The sequence below is a fragment of the Apis mellifera genome, linkage group LG2, assembly GCF_003254395.2.
Source record: "Apis mellifera strain DH4 linkage group LG2, Amel_HAv3.1, whole genome shotgun sequence".
NCBI classification, from domain to species: Eukaryota; Metazoa; Arthropoda; class Insecta; order Hymenoptera; family Apidae; genus Apis; species Apis mellifera.
Window position 1 is genome coordinate 5,501,836 of NC_037639.1, and position 23,977 is coordinate 5,525,812.

The 23,977-nt window shown below is 33.2% G+C and overlaps 1 protein-coding gene across 6 annotated transcripts; it reads right to left on the reverse strand.

Moving 5' to 3' along the window:
* Positions 1-352: 352 nt before the first annotated feature.
* LOC100578727 lies at positions 353-23,774 on the reverse strand. 6 transcript variants are annotated; one of them, XM_003249776.4, is made up of 7 exons: positions 23,538-23,774; positions 17,145-17,186; positions 5,563-5,797; positions 5,136-5,278; positions 4,007-4,569; positions 1,928-3,736; positions 353-1,543 (listed from the first exon to the last, which is right to left on the reverse strand). In XM_003249776.4, the coding sequence occupies exons 2-7, from the start codon at positions 17,157-17,159 to the stop codon at positions 1,480-1,482; spliced, it is 2,829 nt and encodes a 942-aa protein (XP_003249824.2). In that variant the 5' UTR covers positions 17,160-17,186; positions 23,538-23,774; the 3' UTR covers positions 353-1,479. The 6 variants fall into 6 exon arrangements, with proteins under 6 accessions (XP_003249824.2, XP_016766468.2, XP_016766465.2 ...); XM_016910979.2 differs by lacking the exon at positions 17,145-17,186; XM_016910976.2 differs by lacking the exons at positions 17,145-17,186; positions 23,538-23,774 and adding an exon at positions 10,024-10,422.
* Between the last annotated feature and the right edge of the window lie 203 nt (positions 23,775-23,977).

Below are 23,977 nucleotides of genomic sequence, written 5' to 3' on the forward strand. Positions count from 1 at the left end.
TTTGTGTGCAATTTTATATATTGAATTTTGTAGATTTTGGTAGTAGAGTTAAGTTTAAATTTCTTGTAAGATGTAATTTTTTTTCTATTTATATTTAAAAATATGTAACTATGCGATAATTCTCAATTGAAGTTATATTTTATTATATTTTATATTAATATGAATGAATATGAATATGAATACTAATGTTTAAAAACATTTTTCTGTTAATATGTGAAAATAAAAATAAAAATTATATGATTTTTTTTTCTAATAATTAAGAAAAATAAAAAAAAATAATATTTTTAATTATTATCATGTTCAAAAATAAAAATAAATATTGGTTAAGAGATTATGAAACAATTAAAGCAGATTAACCACGTATGTACATTTATTAACAAAACCAAATTTATTTTTTAAATACAGTTTGTACGATATCAGCTAATGCGACTATAATGAATATCACAGCATTTTTCAGGTAGACATTCTATATGTCAGTCTCAGTAGCTTAAAATTATTAACTAACTAAATACTACGCTTACAACATATTTGAGTAAATGATGAGTACTCATCCCAGTTAATCAATCTCCATTTGAACTGATATGTAGCTCGTATTAAACAAGCATATGTTTCCAAACTAAAACATAAGTTAATTCCGGGCTACATTTAAACGAAACAGCCATAATCCAACATGTTAGCGTGTTATATCTAACAGGATATGACTATGTACAATTATCTTTTACAATTATTTTTTTTAATTATTATTTTAATTATTATCCCGATCTACGATACAATAAGTGAAAGTATATTAAAATAAACCAGTCCTTCTTAATGAAAACCGAATATAATTTTTTGCTAATTACTTATTATACTTATGACATTGACACGAATAATATCGAATTATGCACGCGAGTTTTCACATTTTTAATTTTACATATATTGCAAATGAACGAAACATTTGATTATTTTATAAATAATTGATATAAATTTAGCGTAATGGAAACACAATGTTTACAAGTCACGAATTTTTCAAAAAAGACTCATAGATGGGAAATTATTATCTCGACAGTTTGATACAAAAGTTAATAAAAATAGTCAATATCACAATTATCATCTTAAACAAATTATTTAATTAACATAAATCTAATCTCGATTCACGCGAGTATAACGAATATACAAAAAAAAAAAAAATGGATTTGCACGTTGATTACGAATCATTGATTAGAAATTAGAAAGATTTTGTTAATCGTTGAAAAAATATTAAATTTGTTGGGAAAAAAGTCATTGAAAAGTAATATAAGTTATCATAGTTATCATAGTCAATTATTAATCGTGAAACGTAATAACGTGCTTTAAATTGTACGAAATATATACATCATATTCTTTAATGCAAGAACGAAATAAAAAATATAACGATTCGATCGTGTTTACTTTAACAAAACATGATGATATAATTTTAATGACTTTCCGCGTTTGATTTATCGAATTTCTATATTAATTTCATTCGTCTCCAGTTTCTGTTAGCTTGTCCAGGCAATCGTACGATTTCGATTGAATAATATATCTGTAACATAAATATTTTCTGGTTTGTACATGGAAAAACAAATTCATAGGAAAAATTGATGATTCCAAATCTGTTAGTTTTAAATCTTTATACTTTTAACTATTGAACAAATATTTTACAAAAATATTAGTCCAAAAGATGCGGTTAAAGGTAAATTATATCAATCCATTTAAACTATCTTACTAAATGCATCACTGTTAAAAGCATTAACAAATTTTTTCACTCAACAAATTTGTGCCCAAGGAAAAAAAGATTCCAAAGAAGAAAGCAAAAGAAGTTTAAGTTTAAGCAGAAAGCAATAGCAGTAGACGATTAAAAAAGCAAAGCACCAGAACTAACCCAAAGTTATAGACCATCAATATTCTTTATCGTCTGTGACCCAACCGTTTATGCGTCGGGTCTCTACGACCCACGTGAAGAACCATCTTCCCAGCCTTGGCAGCTTTGAAAGTTTGCAACGCCCTCGCGTGCGTCAATCCATCCATCGATATCCCATTGATTGCTAAAATCTCATCTCCCACTTTTAAAGTTCCTTCCTCAGCCGCTTGTCCTCCGGCCATTATATCCTTCACGAATATACCCATCGATCCTTTATTGCTATCCGATCCGCCAACGATGGAAAAGCCCAACTTCTTCGAGGCACCCTTTTCCAACGTGATGGTCAACAAATCCATCGACAAACTGGTAGCTCTACGTGGACAGGAAACAGGATTGGTGGCACGTTTCCTCACCACCTGAAACTTCCTCATACCAGTCATCTTTTGACCAGATTCCTTCTTCAACGTACGATCACTCTCGCATTCCATTCTCTCCATCGAATTCGTGGATAAATTCTTATTATCCTTCATCAATCCACAGGCTATCTTACACTGGGAAGAATCCTTTTCTCGAGCGAGGGGACTATTCACGGGGACTTCCGGTTTCTCTTGTTTCAACGCCCACACCTCGGAGTCGCTACGAGTGCGGACGAGAATATCGCCCCACGTGTCGCCAATCTCTTCGCCAAAAGTGAACGTTGGCTCCCTAGCTATCTGAAGCTCCACGATCCCTGAACAATTCTTCAAAGCATTCCTAGCTTCGATGAGCGACATCCCACGTAGCCTACGTCCGCAAACACGAACGATCTCGTCACCGATTCTGAATTGCTTCGACTTGGCCGCCTCTCCATTCACGTCCATCTTCGAAATCACATAGAAAGGTCTAACAGCCTCTTTTCTTTCCACGAAAATGCCTAGGCTGCCAGGCTTCTCTACGGACAACTTCATGGTCTTCAACTCGCGACGTACCAATGTTTTAGCTGGTGTCGGCGTTAGATGGTCGATTTTAACCTCTGGCTCCGACTTCTTCATTTTATTCCTCGCATTTACAATCTCGGGACCTTCAGGTTCCAAATTCGAACGCGATCTCTTTGGACTGTAGTACTCCAACGGGCTGTTTACGATCGTCGAATACATCTTTGACGCCGGTGGACTATCTTTGCATGGGGATGCAGCGTTCTCCAGCAAGCACAAGGTGCTAGAATTGCTGTACCTTTTACATTTGACCGGTATCTGAGACTTGGTCTCCTTTTGTAAATTCTGCAATTTCACGGCTTGCAATAGCGACATCGTGTGCTCCGATTTTGCGAATCTTTTATCCGATGATATCCTGACGAGCTCGTTGTTTCCAGAAGATGTTCTTTGATCCGAGTTTCCAATCGACGACGCTGAGAATCCTCTTGATATTCCGCTGTCGCATTTTTCCAAGGTGTTCGCGGTGGATTTTGTTTGCTCAACGGCACAATTCATCTGATATTCCGCGAATCCTTCGAAAGTATCCTCGTCGCAGCTGTCTGTGTCTTCTTCATCCGATGGTACCGTGGTTGTGTTTGTTATTATCGTCCCGTTCAGCATAGTATTGTTCACGACAGTGTCTTCGAGGCAAGACGGACCTGACTCGTTCTTCTCCGTTTCTGTTGTCACGTCTTTCTTTATGGGAGTAGTGACTGGTAGCGATAAGTCGATACCGTGATAGTCGTCCGATGTTATGGAAAAGCTACGGGGTTTTAACATCGGTGGACACTTCTCGCTGTCTGGAGAATCAGCTCCAGCTCTTGTGCTGTCAGAGTCGTAGCCACTTTCATCGCAAGCTAATCGTAGGTTGCTCATCAGATCATCCAGGCCATATGTTGGGAAAGATCTCTGATTATCAGGTCTGAAAATGAAAAATAGAATTTAGAAAAGAATGGTTCTAATGAATTCTATTATCTATATGTTTTATGATAAAAACATTATACTTATGTTTCAATAGTAAATGAATGCTTTCAAAAATAGATCTTGATCTTTCCATTTACCTAATCAATCCTTAAATGTATATTTCATTATTTGAAAGCACATTAGTAGCATATGTAAATAAAATAAGAATCTAAATATATAAGTACATGTTTAATTTTAAAATCAAGGAATCATGAAACAACTATCTCACCTGTCGCATTCACTGCTACTCGCACGAACATTGAACAAATTTTTCTTAATATTATTAAGTTGATTACTGAAGAAGTCTTTAGTCTGAGTGGAAACGCTGCTTTTCCCAGCCTCAGACGTGGATTGATTACTTCGTTTAGGACTCGTATTCCTTCGCTTAGGACTCGTACTTCTGATTTTGTCCAACGTTTCCTTCGCGAAAGCTGTTCCTTCCTGCGTTTTAAGCATATCCTGATTCTTTAAGATGTAATCTAAAACACGTTGCTGCTCCTGGAGGTCCTGGATGCTACGACTCAGCTGTTTCTTCTTCTCCAGAAGAATCGTTCCACGATCCGCTCGATTGTCGTCCGAGCTGCCACCACAAAAGGATACGTTCTTTATGGCTCCCTCGCTCAGAGCTTTCTCCATTGGATAATGACTGATACAGGTGACGTCCTCCTCTTGTATCGTCACGTTTCTTGTCGATATATCGCTGCTTCGCTCGCTGCTCCTGAACAAATTTCGTAACGATTCCACCCTGGAAATTCTCTTTGGCTTTGGTAATTCCGAGAAACCGCCGGTACCCTGAAATTGATAACAGATTTCTAAGATTCAAATTGAAGAAAGATGTAAATAAATAATATATAGAATATAATTCTTAATAACAATACTTTTTTTTTTTTAACTTGTATACTGTTTTGTCTTGTAATATATCGCCCTTGTATGTACACAATATAATCAAGGGGTTAACAGTATCTACAACACGTATCTTAATATATTACAAACAGAATTAAAGTACTTAATATTATGAAAATAATAATTATGTTTCTGTTGGAATATAAATTAATATAAATTTTGTCAAAAATATCTGTTTGCATGTTTTTAGTAATTGCAGAATTCAAAGAAAATTTGATATCAATTTATTTCTCTCTCTCTCTCTATATATATATATATTGCAATAAAATATTAAGATTTCTGTAATAAAAATAAAATAAAATTTAAATATCAGGAAATTTCCTTCAAATTATTCTTCTCTAAGGAAAAAAATAGGAATAATTCGAGAGAAAAAAGGATTAATTGGTTAAGTGCTAATTATTTATTAGGTCAGGAAAGATGCGACGAGAGAATAAATGAGAAAGTAGCATACTTACGTTTTCTTTTTCGTCTGTTGTGCCAGCTTTCCGATTCGGACTCCACCTTCTCCTTCGGCCCGAAACCGAAAGCAATTCGGAGCTGTCTGATCTTTTCAGCTGATCCCATCTTCGACCTACTTTCCTGCCCCATGTCGAAATTCCTGTGACGTGAAACCAGACTCGATAATTTTCACTCTACAATCGTCAATCGAATCAATTTGAATCGTACGAGGAAAAATGGCGAAAACAACGAGATCTGTAATTTCTAAAAATTAAATTTTAATCGATACATCGATTCCATTTCTGTTAAATTTTCCACAATATCATATAATCATCTTCAACATTATCCATCTCACATTTTTTTTACTGTTCCAGATTTTTCGGATTTATGAATATTTATTGAAACATGGGGACATTGCCAGTTTCAATTAAATTTGTTTGTTACCTTTGCGATTTGAAATAGTGGACGAGGACGGTCTCAGTGTTTCATTCGCAACGTTTTCTTTCACCAACGTCCGATTTAATCCATCGTTTTCATTATGAGGCTTCTTACTACTACGTTCGAGATTTTCTTCTACCACTGTAAGAGGCGATGCTCCATCATGAGATAACGGTGTGGCCGAAACTAATTGAGGGCTCGTATCAGACGACTGACGCTTGAACAGACGCATCGCGATAGCCTGGAAAAAAAAAGTGGTGATACTGAGATTGACACATTGAAATAAATAGATATCACCCAATGAAACTCAGCTTTCAATTCATGAATCGTATTGTATCTCTCTCGTTGTATTGGATAAATAAGTCTATATTGGCAACTCAAAAATGATATTTTTTTTTTTTTTACTTACTAAAATTAATTTATACAGAGGTAAGAAAAATAGAAAATTTAATGCATACTTTCAATCCACGAAAGAATAATTTTCTTGTGTTCGTTACAGATGATGATCGAGCAAATGTAATGCACTGTGGAAACATCGGTATCTAGTATTTATTAGAGTTAAATGTAACAATAGATAAGATTCGCGAAACTTGATGTCTCATTGTCAATCTTTTCGAAGAAAACATCAACTAAAAACACATTGATTAATCTAAAACAAGCAGTAGAAACGTTTTTAAAAAATTAAAAATATTCAAACTTGTTATTCCAACAAATATTCACATATCAAGTAATTATTAGCTTGCTGTATATATGAAATATCCGATTTAACAAATTTATTCTAGCGAGTTCTTTTATTCTTGCGAAAAATATAAATATAACAATATTTATTACGAGTTAATATCGCACATTACAACTTAAAATTGGCTGAATATACGATCGATATTTTATCAATTGTTTCATTACATTATTAAAACGAGTCACAATTCATACATCGAATCTGAATGTATTTCTCATACAATTTATTTAACATTCATACATTTATAATATATACTATTGTAGAAATTATTTTTATATAATTCTTAAATAAAGAAAAATCTAAAAGATCAGATAAAAGATAAAACTTATCGATGACGAAATCAATTAAAAATTTTTCGATAATTATTATCTTTGTTTTACTGTGAATCAATACTGAATTCCATCATACTCTTAATATGAATAATAATTTCAATAAAGCTACAAAGTCGAGAATTTTTCGAGAGAGTTTAATATTAAAAAATAAGAAGAAGAAGAAAAATTCCTTCGACGATGAATAAAAAGTAAAAAAAGAAGAAGCGGAAGAGATAAATCAAAGAAGGCTAACGTTGAAATCGGACTTAAAAGAAGAGGTGTAAAGTTCAGCAAAATCATCTCACGATCACTTTCCCAGCATTCCAAGGATGTTTAGCAACGTTTTCCAACCAGACAGCAACTATTCAGTATACGAACGAAAGAGGAGAAGTCTCCTTTACTCGCGCCAGTTTTATCACAACCACGGTTACGGCTTTACGGTTGAACGTGCGTTACCCGTTCCCAGCTTCGAATTACATCCATCTTATATCGAAAACGAACGACCGCTTTGACCACGGCCTTCCTCTCAGATTCTGCCAACCGTCCATGCACTATTTCCTCGCGTATCTTTCGTCGCAGTGAAACAATTGGCAACAATATGTATCCTTCACTCTCATCCACGGTTCACGATACAATGAACAATTATATCTAAATCCTCACTTTTTTTAATCTCTTCTGTCTTGAAAGAGCGAATATTATTAATAATCTTCCGTCGTAAATCAGTTTATTCTTAGAATCTCGTTCATTAATTCGTTAATTCTAATTTAAATTTCTTATAAATTTAATCGTCATTTTGATAAATATATATCTTCATCCCTCGTGTTCTTTAATATTAAGAATCTAAGATAATTTGATTAATTTTATCGAAACGTTGGATTAAATAATAAATTTGATGAAAAACAAATATAGTATCTAGTATACAAATATTGAAGAGAATCACACGCGTTTAAACACAGTAAAAGTAAGAGATCCCTATTGAATATCGGGCATATTACCGCGTATCATTACGGGGAAGATACACTCTATCGTGGTTATTAATCATAACCGTCGTGAATTAATACGAGTAATAAAAACCACGACATTAATGTATATTAGCAACGTTAAGATTACAAACTGTATATACCTTCTCATCGTTTATAAGATTGCTCGTGGTATTAAATTCGCGCCGATTCATGTACTAAATGATACTAAGTGAACGTAAAAAAGAACATTTATTATTTATATCATCGTTCGAACCAACGCGATTTACGTATTTATGAACCATTAAAACGAACGATGAATTTCTATCGCAATCCATTTTGCACATTTCCTGTAAAAATATCCTTCGTGTATTATTGCTTTATCGTTAGTTTCGTGATTTAATCCTTAATCGAATAATATCGATTCAAAAGAAATTTTGTAAAATTAGAAATTTTAAGAATCAGGCGAAATATAATACAATTCTTCCCAACTTAATACATTGAACAGCATTTTAATACGAGATAACATTCCTGTGATGCGGTAATCGCTTCAGGAATTATCCTCATTTTTACGATGCTCTAAACTCTAATTATTTTAAGTATTAGGTAGTTTAATCGTGAAGTATTCTAAACACAATGTTGCGTGCTCTAAATCACTCCTAATTGCTGTAATATTGTAAATTAAGTAACGCTTAAGAAAAAAAGAAAAGAAAGATAATTCATACTGGATACAAATTCTGAAGCTTCCAACAAAAACTATCATGTAACGGTTACGTGATTGCGAATCATCATATTAAAAATTCCCAATGAAAAGTTTCCATCATTTCCTTCATCAATTTCACTCTCCTATTACTTTCGATAAATGTCATCCGTTATATATATATATAGAACAGCGTTTCTCAATCCTACATCGCGATATCCAATGGATTCCAATATTGCTCGAACTATTCGGAACACGTATTTCGAAATTACACGATATCCGCAATATTGTTTTAGTAATGCACACAATTGATTTCAATTTCATTACTAAATTTGAAAAAATTTTTACACCATTTGTATGTCGTGATACGAACGGTTGAGAAACGCTGATGTAGTCAGTGCCGATGGAACGTTCTGGGATTGGAGAAGAAGGAACAGGGTGTGGAGACAGGGAAAAAAGTGCATGTAGTGTGCCCACGTGTGTCCGGAGCCGGCCGTATAAGTGCATATCGCATACGCCACATGTCATGGCACGCGTTTTTCCGAGACGAAACGTGCACAGGAGCTCTAAAAACGACCAAGAGAATATACTCTTCTGGTACGTGTAACAGATTCGAATTTTCGAATCTTCGTTAAAAAATTCATTAGCGTTCATATTAGAGTTGAAATTATGTATTGATAATTATCGCATTACATGAGAATCTGTGGAAATGTGTGAAATTGTGGACAATTAATAAAACAGATTTTTTTTTTTCAGAATTTCATTCATCCTTTGAGTTCATCATATATAAGAATAAGTAAGATTGAATAAAAAGAAAGATTTAACGTTCTTCCCTTGAAATTGTGTGGCAAGTCAGTTCATTAGAACATGTTTAGTATCATTTTCTTTAGAAAAATCATTATGTTTAGAATTATTTAATCTACGAACGAACTTCGTATAAGTTTTAATAATTAATTAAAAATTAAGAATTAACGACTTTCTCTCTTGGAGTTTGAGACCAAGACTGAGATTATGATACTTTTTAACCGGTCAATGGATAATTAGTGGATATTAATAAAATTTCTCTCGTGACTTTCGCTGAGTGACATTTAAGTTATAGCTTCTTTTTAAAACGTATCATTATTTTAACATTGTGAAACGATGTCTCAGATTCCAAAGGCAATTTTTTGCGCGCGAGCTATAAATCTTCTTGCGCTTCCTCACAGTCGAATTAAGGTGTTTAATAGTCTTTTTTTTTTTCCCAGACAAGCATGATATAAAACGTACGTATAAACGGGACCTCTGATTGCAGTAAATTCACCGATTCATTTGATACGGATGTTTGAACGTAAATCTTGATTCGTGCAAAAACTTCTCAGAGTAGTTATGGATAATCAAGGAAAGAGAACTCGAAAATGGATATATTTAGCACAGATGATTTTTGAAATATGAAGCTAATCTATAAATAATGAGATTTAAAACCAACAAAAATCTGTCTTAAACATAACTTAGATACAGATACTAAATATTTTACATTTATATAATTTATATTTTATCAACACAGTATATAAAAATATACTGTGTAATAAAAATCCTTTCTAAGTAACACAACCATAAATACCTATTATAAGAACTTCTTTATATATCACATCCTTTATTAAAAATAAACGAATATAGTTGCAAAATATATAGAGAGAAAAAAACTAAGTCGCTAAGCCTTCAAACAAAACACATCCAACTGCGATCAAAACTTCATCTTATTAAACAAATCAAAAAAAATACCTTCGTCCTGATCCGTGTCTTCGTCCAAATCTCACAGGTAATGCCAAATCTTCTTGCAAATCCTTTCATCCGCCTTAATACTCTTCCCTCACGACTCTTTCCAGGATCGAGAACATCGAGCCATCCCCTGACCATCCTTTCCACCCGAATCGCTCTTGGTATATCGAACTTATGCGATCGTTCCCACAAAACCGAGGGTTCGATCGTCACGATTCCATGGAAACACGTAACGTAACCGGGCACAGGCACCGATTAAACAGGTATCGAGTTACAAAGGAAGAAAATAACCACCCACGCGTCTCCTTTGAGAAAAACTAGCGAGCTAGAACGAAGCCCCGACCACGATGCACCGACTGACTGGCTTCTCTTCCCGGCTTTTCATTCATACGACCGTGCATTACAACCGAAAAAACATCGTTCCACACGCCCTCCTCCCCCTCCCATCACACCAGTCAGGCCTCGAACGCCTCCTTCAGAAATAGATTCATCAGGATGTCGCCCCGGATACCGGAAACGCTCGCTTCCCGTGTCGTGCCAGCTTCCCGTCCAGCTTACATCTCTTCACCGCCTTTTTTCCTTCCTGCTTTCCTCCTTTCTTTTTCCCCGTTACGTTATTCTATCCCTTTCTGGATCTCGTGTATGTGTTCGAATGACACTTGATGAATTTTAAAGAATTCGAGATATGATTAGGGATGATGATTATTTTACATTCAAAAGTTACAGGTTCTCTTTTCTGAAATGCTGATCGAGATGACTTATACATATATCCCAATATCTCCCTTGAATTTCACTATGCATTTTTCCAAACTATCATCATGTTAATATGAAATTGAAATAATTTCTCTTTATTTTAGGATAAATATTGATACCTATTTCTTTCTTTCTTTGGCCTACTTAAAAAAGTCACCTCGAGGCTGACCGTAACGGAATTTGGTAATTAAATACCTCATATATATATATATATTTTTCGCGCAATGAATTCATATTATCAGAACTCGAATAAATACCCGTGCATATCTATTATTTGTCGAACGGTGAGCAAAGTTTGCGGTTCGAGTTTGCAGGTTGGGTTTACGGGCCGAGGAGACGGCCACCAACTGGCTGCTCACCTATTTCAAGGTAACGGTGCGAGATCATAGGTGATGCCGAGATGCATTACAGTTACAGCCGGCCGCGTAGCCGGCCTTTATTCCGCCCGACGTGTTTTCGACGCAATGACTTCGATGCAACCGACGCGGGTCTATCTATCGGGGAGCATAAAAAATCCTGGCCTGGGGTGGATGGATGGAACGTGCGCGCGGTTATGCACCGTAAAATATGAAATACGACGCGTGGCCATCGCAGCTGCGCGCCACGAGAACGATCCACGGGCAAAAGTATTGAGATAGTTATTAACCGGGATGACGTTGAGCCGATCTAAATTAATGGGTTAGGTTTTGCGGTCTCTCGTTATTATTCGGGATGCCCGATCGCGCTCTCCCTTTTTCTCGAACGGGAGTAGTTTAAGAGATAATTTAGATACACCGTCTGCTGTTGACAATTGACACTGATACTTGGGGAATCTTATCGATCTTGTTTGCGATTTATGAATATAGACGGAAGCGTGTAAATATTGTCAGTTTATAGTTGGATTATTTAAATGCATTGGAATCGTTGTGTGTAAAGATACGTCGGTCGTTAAATTATTTTTTTTCCGCATGGGTATATTGCTTGCTTTGTTAGATTAAAAAAAAGAAAAAAAAAAGAAGGGAAATAAATGTCGCGATTGTGATATGATATGACACGTGTAAATCGTTTTAGAAATAAGATATTTGCATACCGATTTAAACAAGTAATGTTTTCCTAGCGGATAATCAACTTATTAGCATACGGGAATTTATATTGTTAGAAAATCTTCAAATAAGATAATTTTAATTTATCACGTCGCGTTCCATAAATCAACAGTTGAATAATCTAATTTTTTTTACACTCGAAACTTATCGTTCGAGATAGTGTTAATCCTTTAGTTACAATCCATAAAAGTTGTTGATATTAGAATTATATCAGGTCAATCCTTTCGTTGTTTTTAGAAATTTTTTTTTAACTTATACGAGAAATGAAGAGTTGCTTTATTAAAAAAATATTCTTAAAATATCTGATTTATTCGACATTTTTATTCGATTTAATTAAATAATATCGCTTTCCAATTATTTTAACCGTATACACACATACGTTTACACACGAAGGAACAAAATTTTCTTCGACCGTCCATAAATTCGCTTTCGTCGAGGGGAGTCGTTCGTGAATGGTTCGATCGGCGGACAGGCGCGAAAGCTCATCGAAAGGGTGTGTTAGTGGTAATATTTTTACGCGTAACATCCGCTCGGATACGTGGTTAACCTTGCATCGTTCGGCTACAAATGGAGGTGCAAAAGGTTAAAAGCGATTCACGTTTGCACGTTCCAGGTGGAGCTTGGCTATTAAAACTAGCGAGAGTGAGCTAACAGTAAAATGTGGGTGATCCTGACGTGAATCATTGTTTCTTGCTAATAAAGATTAAAAAATAGTGCTAATTTTTACGCAAAATATACGTCGAATATAGGTATATTCGCTCACACAGCTTTCGATGAATTCTGCATCGATATTGGAAACACTTCTTGAAAGAAAGTTGAATGAAAAATCGAAAGGATTTATGCAAATTATTATTAGTTGCCGAACATGCAACGGAAATAGCTTCGTTATCTGATTGACTTTCATAAGCTATAAAAATGTGAATGATCACTGCGATCATGTTGTTTTAAATTTCAAATTTAAAATATAAAAAAAGAATAAATATTATCGTATCATCCCAAGAATTTTTCCTGCAAATATTCGACACTAACCAAAAATTTTCTTTTTTCAGAATCTCATTGCAAGCAGCCATTTATGCAACGCTACATCAAAACACATAAACAATCGACCGATCTTCTCTTCCATATTTGTTTCAAAAATCAAATACACGTTTACATGCACGATGACGAGTCCAGAAAATGCATCTTTCCTTTTGCGAATTCAAAGAACCGGTTCCATTTTATTGCATATTACCATCGATATTAAAATACGGTTACTGCATCCCGTGAAAGATCCCTAGAAGAATCGCTATAAACGATGACTCGATGATTCATCATCGTCCACGAGGCAAAGTTTGAAAGAAAATCGGTGACATGATATTTCGGTCTTCTCTTCTTTCTCTTTCTTTTTTACATCTTTTTATTTCTTTTTCTTTTTTTTCTTTTTATCGTTCCCTTCAACCGTAGAAAGTAAAACCATAAGATATCTCGAGTGTCCTCGAGAACATTGGTCGTCTGACACAGATTCGCTTGAGTTTCGGCTTGACCGTCTTCACGTATCTCTTTTCGAAAGGATTTCCATGGCCCACGGCCAACGATTCGACTCGCGTAGAAAGCGGATTTGCCGATCGTGAGATTCTGACAGGCCCCTTTCTTGTTAAAAGATTATGTCCTCCTCTTTGAATTTAGTCACGACACGTGAAAATGTTGTTCTTGTGGAATCGTCGTGAGGATGTAACGCTTGATAAATATGGATTATCGTATAAGAAGTGGATTTTACGTTCGAAGAACGTATCGATAGAATTGTAAGATGAATCGATTCGTTAACGAAATTCAATTCTATCCCTAAAAAACAAAAATTTCGATGGATAATTTATCTTCAAATTTTTATTATGTGATCAACAAAACCTACATTGATTCGTAATGATAAGTATCTACTGTAGAATACATACGAAATTATGATAAAATATTCCACTTATGTAACTATAGATTGAAAAAAATGTCAGACATTACAAATCATAATGAAGCACGTATAAATTTAATCATTCGAAGAACCTATTCGTAATTAGCAGCTTTCCGTTGGAGAATAAGAAAATAAGAAGACTGGAAAATGCCATTGGCAATAATGCCTCGAATCGACGTTTAACATTTCCATTTATTTTTTCGAACCTTTTTTCATATTTTTCTCCCGTACGGAGAATTATCGCATACAAATTCCTCTCGAGAATATTCTGAAATATCCAGCCTCAACTTCCCCCTCTTATCTTCGATAACTTCTACTAACCGAGGACAGGAATACAAGACTTCAAAACGATTATACGACTCTGTGCAGCGGTAGTAATCGGCTAGAGAAGAGCGTAACTATTACACATCTCTTATACCCCCCTTACATTACATGGCAAAGTTTCGCAGAAATCGAACACGTTTGGTGGACGTTCCTCGTTAGTAAGCAACAGTGGCAACAGAATGTTTGTGCAATCATTCGTAGTAGTCGGCGATAATTACAATTTCTTACCTCTTAACCGATTCCTCGGCAAGGTATGAGACGTTGAATGAACGGTTGGAGAATGTATTCCAGGAACGTGGAACGATGGTTTTTCTTTCTTTCTTTTTTTTTCTTTTTTCTTTTTTTTTTATGAAGAAGAACGTAAATGTGTAACAAACAAGGCAGAAAGACAGAGCTGAACCGGTGAGAATTTTCATCAACAGGCTTACATTCCACTTTAAATGAACCAAATCTAATGCGATCATTCGCCTCGATGAGAATCGTGCCACGATCTAAAAGGCACAACTTGTCCCTGCTGTTTAACCGGATTATGGTCGTGATATTTATGCGGCATACGAGAGAAAGAATGTTGTATTTCTGCTAGGTATTAATTGAGAAGGTAAACTAGATCGAAAATGAAAGAGGTTGGTAATGGAATTAAGGCAAGGTATAAAAGTTTTTCAATTTTTTGTTAAGTCGTTAAATGAATAATTTCGTTATAAGAATTCACTTGTTGTTGCAAAGAATCATTTATAAGTCACGATTATAATGAAAAATTATGTAAATATACGAAACTTTGATAAAGGAGCAATTGCTATTAGAGACTAATACCAATTCTTCTTTGTTCTTCACAATATTCTTCTTTTATCAAAAGGAATCAAAAGAATCCTGTCTATAGATATTATCATTAATAATAATGACATTAAAGTAAATCACAAATGATTGGCAAGAATGATTTAATAAAACAAAGATATTTTGTAATAATACTGAAAATAGAAGATTCAATTCCAAAATATTCTAAATAATAATGGTAAATCCATTCTATGAAGTTTAAAGAAACTTTTCTAAAGATAAACTCTTCATGAAATCATCCTTTTATCTATTGTTGGACAAAGATTGGCGACTTCCATTGGATACTCCATTTCCATGGAATAATACATGCAAATTGAGTATAAATTTCACGAGAAGAAGAGGCGTTAGAAAGAGATGAAGAAATCACTATCACTGATCGTTGAAGCAAATCAAGAACAGAGAATAAAGGCGTGTTTACAACGATGAAAATTCTCCTCCATTTGAAATTCCTACATCTAATAATCAGTAAGTACATTCTTATATCTAAAAAATAATACATTTTTTTTAATAATACAATTTTTTTAATGATATTTTATATAACGATAAATCTAACATATTAGATGGATGGATTTATGAAATTTTTAGAATCCATGAAATAGACAATTATTATATTAAATTCTCTGTAAAAGTTTATTACAAAATTAATATTAAAATCTCTCCTTGTACACCTCTTCAGGATATGCTTCAGGATAAACGCTTGGTAGATTTATGCAAACTCACGGACCAGGATATGGTTGTTCGCCTCGTCCCGAGAACTTCAAGAACGAACAATGTTCGTTCGAACGTGGGAGAATCGCGGAAATTGTAGATGAGACGTGCTTAGCCTGCGAGAATTAACGCGGCCAGTGTGAACTTATACCTATGTATGTAAAATATTACGCAGAAAGCGATCCACGCGATGGATCATTGGAATCATTGTTATCGCGTGTCTCTGATCTCTGAACCGGAAGTGATCGAATACGCGAATTACATGCGTCTAGAATTAATCGATGATTGAATTTCTCGAATAACTTATCTGACTGAAAGGAAATGTTAAGTAAAAAAAAAAAAAAAAAAGAAGCATGTATACAAGGAATAACGTTATATGTAAATGATGTTTCCTTTTAAACACGACTTCCATTTGTAACAAATAAATTTTCTTCCTTCTCATAAGTATGTAAAAAATAAGCATAAATATCAAAATTATTTTCATAAGAAATTAAAAGTATATAAAAATAATATTTATCATTCGAAATCAACACAACACTCGATCGAAAAAAACTTTATTACTTCTAACGGAATAATAAATTATCCAAAAATAAAATGATAAACTATGAATTGTATTAATAGAATTCTCGCAAAATAAACTAATATCGCTGAAACAGGTATTTTCGTCACGTCACGTTCGTGAAAATACCAATTATATACGGCAATATCATCGCATTATCCTCGCGTAATCTACGCGATTGTCACGCGACCAATCATCGATCATCGCATAAATACAATCTTGTTTAAAGTTCAAACTTGGCGCGTGTTTGAAAATACGATGAATCGATTCGAGGCAAACGTTGATGGAGAAAGGAAATAAGAAGAAAAAAGGAAGGAAAGGAAAAAAAAGAAAGGGAAATAAGAGGTACAATACGTTCAGCGTGGGAGAATCATAGGAAACGTAAGCGAAGTGTGCACAACGCGCAGGAACGACAAAGAGGAAGGACAATCGACATCTGTTCCATGGCGAACTGGAAACCCTAGCCATCAACTTTAGAAGGGCAGGTTCCCATGACCGAAAGGGCAGGTATATATAGGGTCAAGTGGTCCTTGATGGAAGACTTTTTTGAAGAGCTTCCAGGTTTTTTTCGCAATTACATATCGATTGGAAAAGACAACTCGATTTTCGAATTAGAATATATTACAAAATTTTGTTATACGTCAATTTTTATCTTATAAATTGAACCTGTTTAGTAATTCTTTTAACAATATCATAGTATGATATTATTTAATTTCATCAAAGGAAAGATGCAAATTTATAGATTAATATCTATACTTTATTATTCATATATTGTAAAATATTTTGCAATAAAAAGTAAAAAGTAAAACTCAAGAATTATTACGAAAGATTTAAATTATTTTTGTTCGAAAAAATAATGGACATAGTTATCGAAACAGAATCATATATATATATATAAAAGTAAGTACTTAATCTAATGTATATATACCTTATCGTTATTCATTCCTAAAATATTAGAAATAACGGCGATCTGTAACATATAAAACAGAAATGATATCGTTTTAGTACTTTCTTCTTTTTATTATATGCCATTAATGTATATTACACAAGAAAACACATACGTAACTATATACGTACACAGGTACACACGATGTACATATACGTTGGAAACATCTGTTATTCAAAACAGTACCATTTCTCTATCATTTAATTACATCCATTGATTTAAAATTTTAATAAATAGTAGAATAGTACACATTACAGGTGAATCGTTATAATAGAACCACGCACTAATTACATCCTACTTGAAATCATTAACCTAGCTTCCATTGTACCATTGTGCTCCGTTTTTAACAAAGTTCTCAAATGGTATCTCAAGTGCAATGTAAATCTTTTAAGGAATAACATATTCAGACAATTAACCAAGCTATTATATATATATCAATGTAACAAGTATTAATGAATAAATGTAACATATTATCATTATATCATCATATAATGACAAATTTAATTATATAATAATGTTCTAATATTTTAACACTATTATATGGAATATTAATCTATGTATATTTGAAAAACTATAATTGTATTTATATTTAAAGTTAAATGTTCTTCGTATTGAATGTAGAAATTAAAGGTGTATAAAATAACAGTTTAATTCATCGAGTTTTAACATTTAATATTTTAGTTTTAATAAGTTCAAATTTAATATTTTTCAAGTCACACATTCACGGACGTCCCTTCTTCAATATTCTTAGGATTACTGTTAACTCGTGTAACATTTTCGTGTAATGGTTTATTCAGACCACGACAAATTGGAAAGAAAAGTTACAACGAGCGAATGGATAATTTTATTTGCAAAAGAGCAACTCGCAAACTCGTGACACGTGCTCCTGTGGACAGGAATATCTACCCTTTGCTCGAATAAAATTTACCCTAGGGACGTATCGTAATTATATCGTTTCGCGCTAATGATTGCTTTGTGCATATGCAATTAAGGAGACGCATTAAATATGCTCGCGAGGAGAAACGATTAATGTATACCGTTCAGCTATGTTGCTTCCAGCTAAAATGGCACGATCTTACTTTTTTTTAATGGATCGACCCATTATTCCGAATGGATATCATAATTCTGGCTTCTTATCTTGGAATTCATGATTAATCATAAGCGATGCTCTAGTAATTTTATCAAGTGGATCATAATGTTTAGATTAATAATTTGATCAGCTATTATCGTTATTAATAAATAGCATAGATGTTGAGCATTTAATGGATAGAAATTTATCGATTGAACGTGATGAAGTGTAGTGAAAAATTTGATAAAATGATATGATATTTAAAATATACATTAGATATATTTTTATTCTATGGAATAAAGTTCCACGGATGGTTAATATCGAACAGAAATGCTTTCTTCGTTTTCTTCCTCGGGTTCAAGTAAAAGAAGTTAGTCTGAAACTAATAACGGGAATCGTGCTAAAAAAAGAAAAAGGCAACGATAATATTTCAAGGAACAAAGAAATGAAATCACAAATGTTTACTCGCGAAAAGCGTATAATTAGAATGTTACACCGCATTAAAACGTTCGTAGAACTGTATAATTAGTTTACTCGTTAATTATGCGAGGATCGCACGACCGAGATTCAACGGATAAAGAGCATGTATTACAGCATCTGACGAAAGTTTGAAAGAGGCTTCGGTCTTCTTGAAAATATTTTCGAAACGCATGCTTTTCATAATACGCCGCATAATTACACATTTCTTTATTCCGCTTAATTTCATCCGTTATCGTCTAACCGCTAACGTTACTCGTAATTTCTTCTATGGGCCTAAAACGCAACCTCCACGTTGATGAGCGTAACTTATTGTATTATAACGTTAATATTTTCGTGAGAGATGTGCATATCTTGCGAACGAATAGAAATATTAATTATGTAATTATTGAAATTTGTAGGATTTGTACAAAGGAAATATTCTAATTGGAAATAGCAGCAATCTTATATTTTCTGATAATAAAAATAACAATCGATCTAGAGAAATGAATTTTAACAGCATCTTGTATAAATTCAATGAAAAAAATATTTTATTAATCCATTTAAATATCGAATTAATACCTCCACTTCCGGAATGATACATGCATTAGCGTTCAACGCTGTTTAATTTCCTAATAAAATTTCTTTCTATCTTTTACAATATAGGTATAATTTAACGGATAAGTAAATCTAATTGCATTATTAAATGCTAAGATACTTTACATAAAAAGTAAAAAATATTCTAACATGATAAAATAAATTCCATATGTTCAAAATTAAATAAAAAAAAAAAAAACTAAAAGGAAAAAAATAATATACTGGATTCGATCAAAAATCAACAGAATAATTAATTTGCTCAACGAATTAGCGCTAAAATCAATAGTGTCTTTCGATGAACCCCAATATACGATATCTACTTCCGTTATTGTTCGTGCAACATCCCCATAAAACTTTGCCAATAAACGTTTGCATGAGCAATTAAAATGTCCCTTTTTATCGCCGCTAAATCCATCCCCATGACCAAAGCCGGCAGGCACCGACGCGCCTAGGTAACCGATTCTCTCTCTCTTTTTTTTTTTTTTTTTTTTTTTTTTTGGTTTTATTTTATTTTATTAACGCCACGAGCACCTGCGATAACTTCTCATTTGCTCCCTGTTATCTAGGGCCCGGATGACACACGTTCACGGTTGCGCGAGAGGAGAGGAAGGTCAGATGGAGATCGCGAGATTAGATCCTCCGGGACGAAGAAGGTCGAGGAAGGGAGGCAAGACGAGGCGGAGGTAAATGGGTGCGACTGAGACGGGTCGAGTCGCGGAATCGAGGAGTCACGACGAAGGGGGAGGACAAAGAGGAAGATGGGAGAAGGTGTGTGGAGTGCGCGCGAGAGCGAGATAAGACGAAGAGAAAGAGCTGTGTATCAGCTAGCGGAGAGTTCGTTGCCCGATTGGTTGCCTTCGCCGTGCCTCTTCTTTCCCGTCCACCGTTTTGTCCTTTTTTATTCACGAGCATCGAACACGCGTACACGAGCGCAGGTAGATACATACAGGAGTGGCTGTTTCGTCGAGGGTGACGTCATCGATCGACAAATCTACCCAGGTGAGTTCAGGTTCCCCTGGCGAAACTTACCCCTTTCACGCTACAAGTATACGATAACCTGCATCAATACCAACGATCCCGATGCTCCCCCTTTTTTTTTTTTCATTAGGAAGGGTTCTAATCGTATTTGCGATATGCATGAACGAGACAGCATAGATGATTATCTACGGAGATACCTAGGAAGGAATTGAAGGAACCTTTTTTTTAGGTATATAAATAGTGGTTAATGAGGATTAAAGGATTATCTTTGCGCGAGAAAAGATTGAAAAGATTTAGAGAAAGAATTACATGTGTCAAAGGATAAAAATTGAAGAAGAGTTTAATAGTTAAATTAGATATTTAATAAATTAAAAATATTGGAAGGAATAATGCATCAAGATTTGCATGTGCAATTTATAAATTATAACAATTTTAATAAAATGGGTTTAGAATCTACAATTAGTTATAGTTTGATGAATTTTATGATATAATTTTAGAAATTATTAAATTAAATTAAATAATTATAGTTATAATATATTATTAAAACGACGAAATCTAAAAAATATTGGACAAGATACTCATAGAAATAAAAATCTAATAATCAAATCCTAATAAAATTCCAATTTTTAACAGAAGATAAATTCTGCATTAATGAGTCTGAACAATAGATATCTTGAAAGATATCCAAACCTCATTAATGCAGAGCATACTGAAGAGGATAAATATGATAAGTAGTTAGAAGCGCAGGACAATAAGAATCAAATATGGAAACGAGGATTGCAATCGCTAGTCGCTTGTGACTAGTCGATTTAACTTAAGAATGGATGAGGAAAGGGGTCGACCATCATTAACGCCCATACAAGGGGAACGTATCACGTGATATCAGAGTTAGCGCTCTAACAATAAGATCAGCAGTCGCACAATGCAATTATCGTTAACACCTTGTCCTTTTGCATTTCGAACATAAAAAACAATTCCCCCATCCCTTTGGTTAAGACCATTATATGCCATTTTTATAGATACAAATTGCCTCTTATTGTTGGCTACATAAGCAACCTTATAGCTGCCTAACGTTTAAATGGAATTGATCTAAGCAACGACGTTCCGTGTAAAAAATAAAAAAAAACTTTCAATTCATAAAAATTTTCAAAAAAACGATGAATATATTATCTAGAAATAATTGAACATTAAATATTCGATTAGAGTTTTAGAGTTTCTTAGAAAAATTAATTAACTATTAATTGAAAAAAATATATATGTAATAAAGAATAAATTAAAATTTTAGCTCTTGTAAAATTTTTATTATATGTAGTTGTTAGAAAGAAATATTTTTCCTTTGATATACTTATTATAATTGATAATTATCAAAGGAAGATATTTTTAGTAAAATGAACTAAATTTTTACTTGATTCTAATCAGCTAGTACTATACTTTGAATATAAGGTAACAATAATTTGAATATAAGGTTACAATAATTCTATGATATTATTTTCTCTGATAATATTTCTTAAAAATTTATTGATTCATTACTTCAAAATTAGTGCTTTTAAATGTTCAAATATATTTTCTGTTGAAATAAAAGCATTGAAATATTTCAGAAATCTCAGTAGAAAAAATTTCAAATGATTAAATGCTGGTTAGTAATATTATCACTGAAATAATTTATAAGAGTAATTTCTAAAGGATGAACAGCTAATAATTCAAGTTTGTTTTCGACGATTCCTTATATTCATTCCACGAAAGAAAATTCATCTATGATTTATAGCCAGTATTACGATGATTACGAATGACGCGGGCATATTAAATGTGTCTGCAAATGCAAAACGTATAGATTTGCATAATTTATACCGTATCGGACATATTTACAAAATCAACGATCTTTAAAATGTCTATCAACTAAATACGGAAGTGCATTTGTGTACTTTCCAAGCAAATAATTAAGAATAAACTTGTTGTATTTACTCAGAATATTTAACAGGTAATATTAATATTTTAATTATTAATAAATAAATATTTATTAATTCTTGTACATCTAGACAAAATATAAAAATTTATCAATAAATAACAATTATAAATTTAATGTGAAAAATTTTCAATCCGCCATTTTGATAAATGTAATGTTAATAAAAAAAATATTATTTATTTACTATTCAAAATCTATATTTAAATAATATTAAATAATATTAAAAGTTATTTATTTAAAATTTTTTTTATATTTATCATTTAAATATAAATATATATTCATTATTTATTATTATGAATAAAATATTTTAAAAAACCGTTTAGATATTCTTCTTATTTTAATAATAATTTACTAATTTAATGTATTTATCAGAATTATCATTTCGAAAAAGTATACATGGAGATTTATTTCTAAATTGTTCAGTATTCCGCTGAAATTTCAAATTATTAAGATATTAAATTATAGCAAAATAAGAATTTACATGTAAATCCGTCCAATGAATTCCAAATTTTATTTTGATGATTCAAGGTCAGCTGTCACGAAATGTTTCATTTCATGTAAACAAATCACAAAACAAATAATAATTTTTCGATAACAATTTATGTAAACAAAAATAAAACGTTTTCTTGAATCGATAATTGTGTCAAAAGACGAAAAACGTCAAAATCATAGAAATGAAATGAATCGCGTTTCGCGAATGTTTTGCAAATTGGCCACGAGTTGACAAAGAAATCGCGGTTGCTAAGCGAAGCTTTTCTAAGCAGTCGAACAAAAAACAAAAGAAGCAATTCCATAAAAATCTACTATAATAAATCTCTAAAAAGGATCCGTATTTAGAATGTCTCTTCGAGAAAGCTCTCTCTTAAAAGAGAAAGATTTATGATACCATTAACCAAGAAACTAAAACTTTCTTAACCTAACCTCAAAAATTCAAACAAAACGACAAAATCCCATCCTTTTAACTTTAATTAATGCCGAACGTTACACTTTGTATAAACATCGATATAAAATTTCTGAACTCGAGCCAAATAGCATGTAAAAAGATCCAAAGCATGGCATCTTAATAAAATAACATTCCGAATATCTGACTCGAATTTAGACAAGCGGAGAAAAATTAACCTCTTCATACTAAATTTCTTTAATTATACCTTATACCATATCGATAAATCTATTTAACGAATAGACAAAAAAACGAATAAGACATCGACAAATATCATAAATTTTCACGAAACATTTTCAAAATTCTATTTTCCGAATAAATTATTTTCAAATAAAATATTAATAAAAAAATCGTAACAAAAAGAAAACTTACCTTTGGCTAGAAGATGTTTCTCAAATGCATAATAGGAAGAAAGAAGATCAAGAGTCACGCAGTGGCGCAAAGCCCACTGAACGAAAAACTTTTATCAACTTTACACAAAATATTACAAACTCTCAAAAACGTATTCGATCGAAGATTTATAATAATTTCGACGCCGATTCACGCAATATATCATTAATATAGTATCGATCGACAAGCGATCGACTCAAACAAACGATCACCGGCACGACTCTGTCGAAACTGGCGAGCGAAGCGACATCACGAGCAACGCCGGGGTTGCCTACGCGCCGATGCACGTGGGCTCTGGGGTGGGGGGTAGTGGCATGAAGAATATCGAGGGCCCCTGTAGGTAGTATAGTATTTGCGAATAGTGTTTTGTTTGATGGGAATCAGGATGGTATAAATCATCTTCACTCTGTCAAATGTTCTTT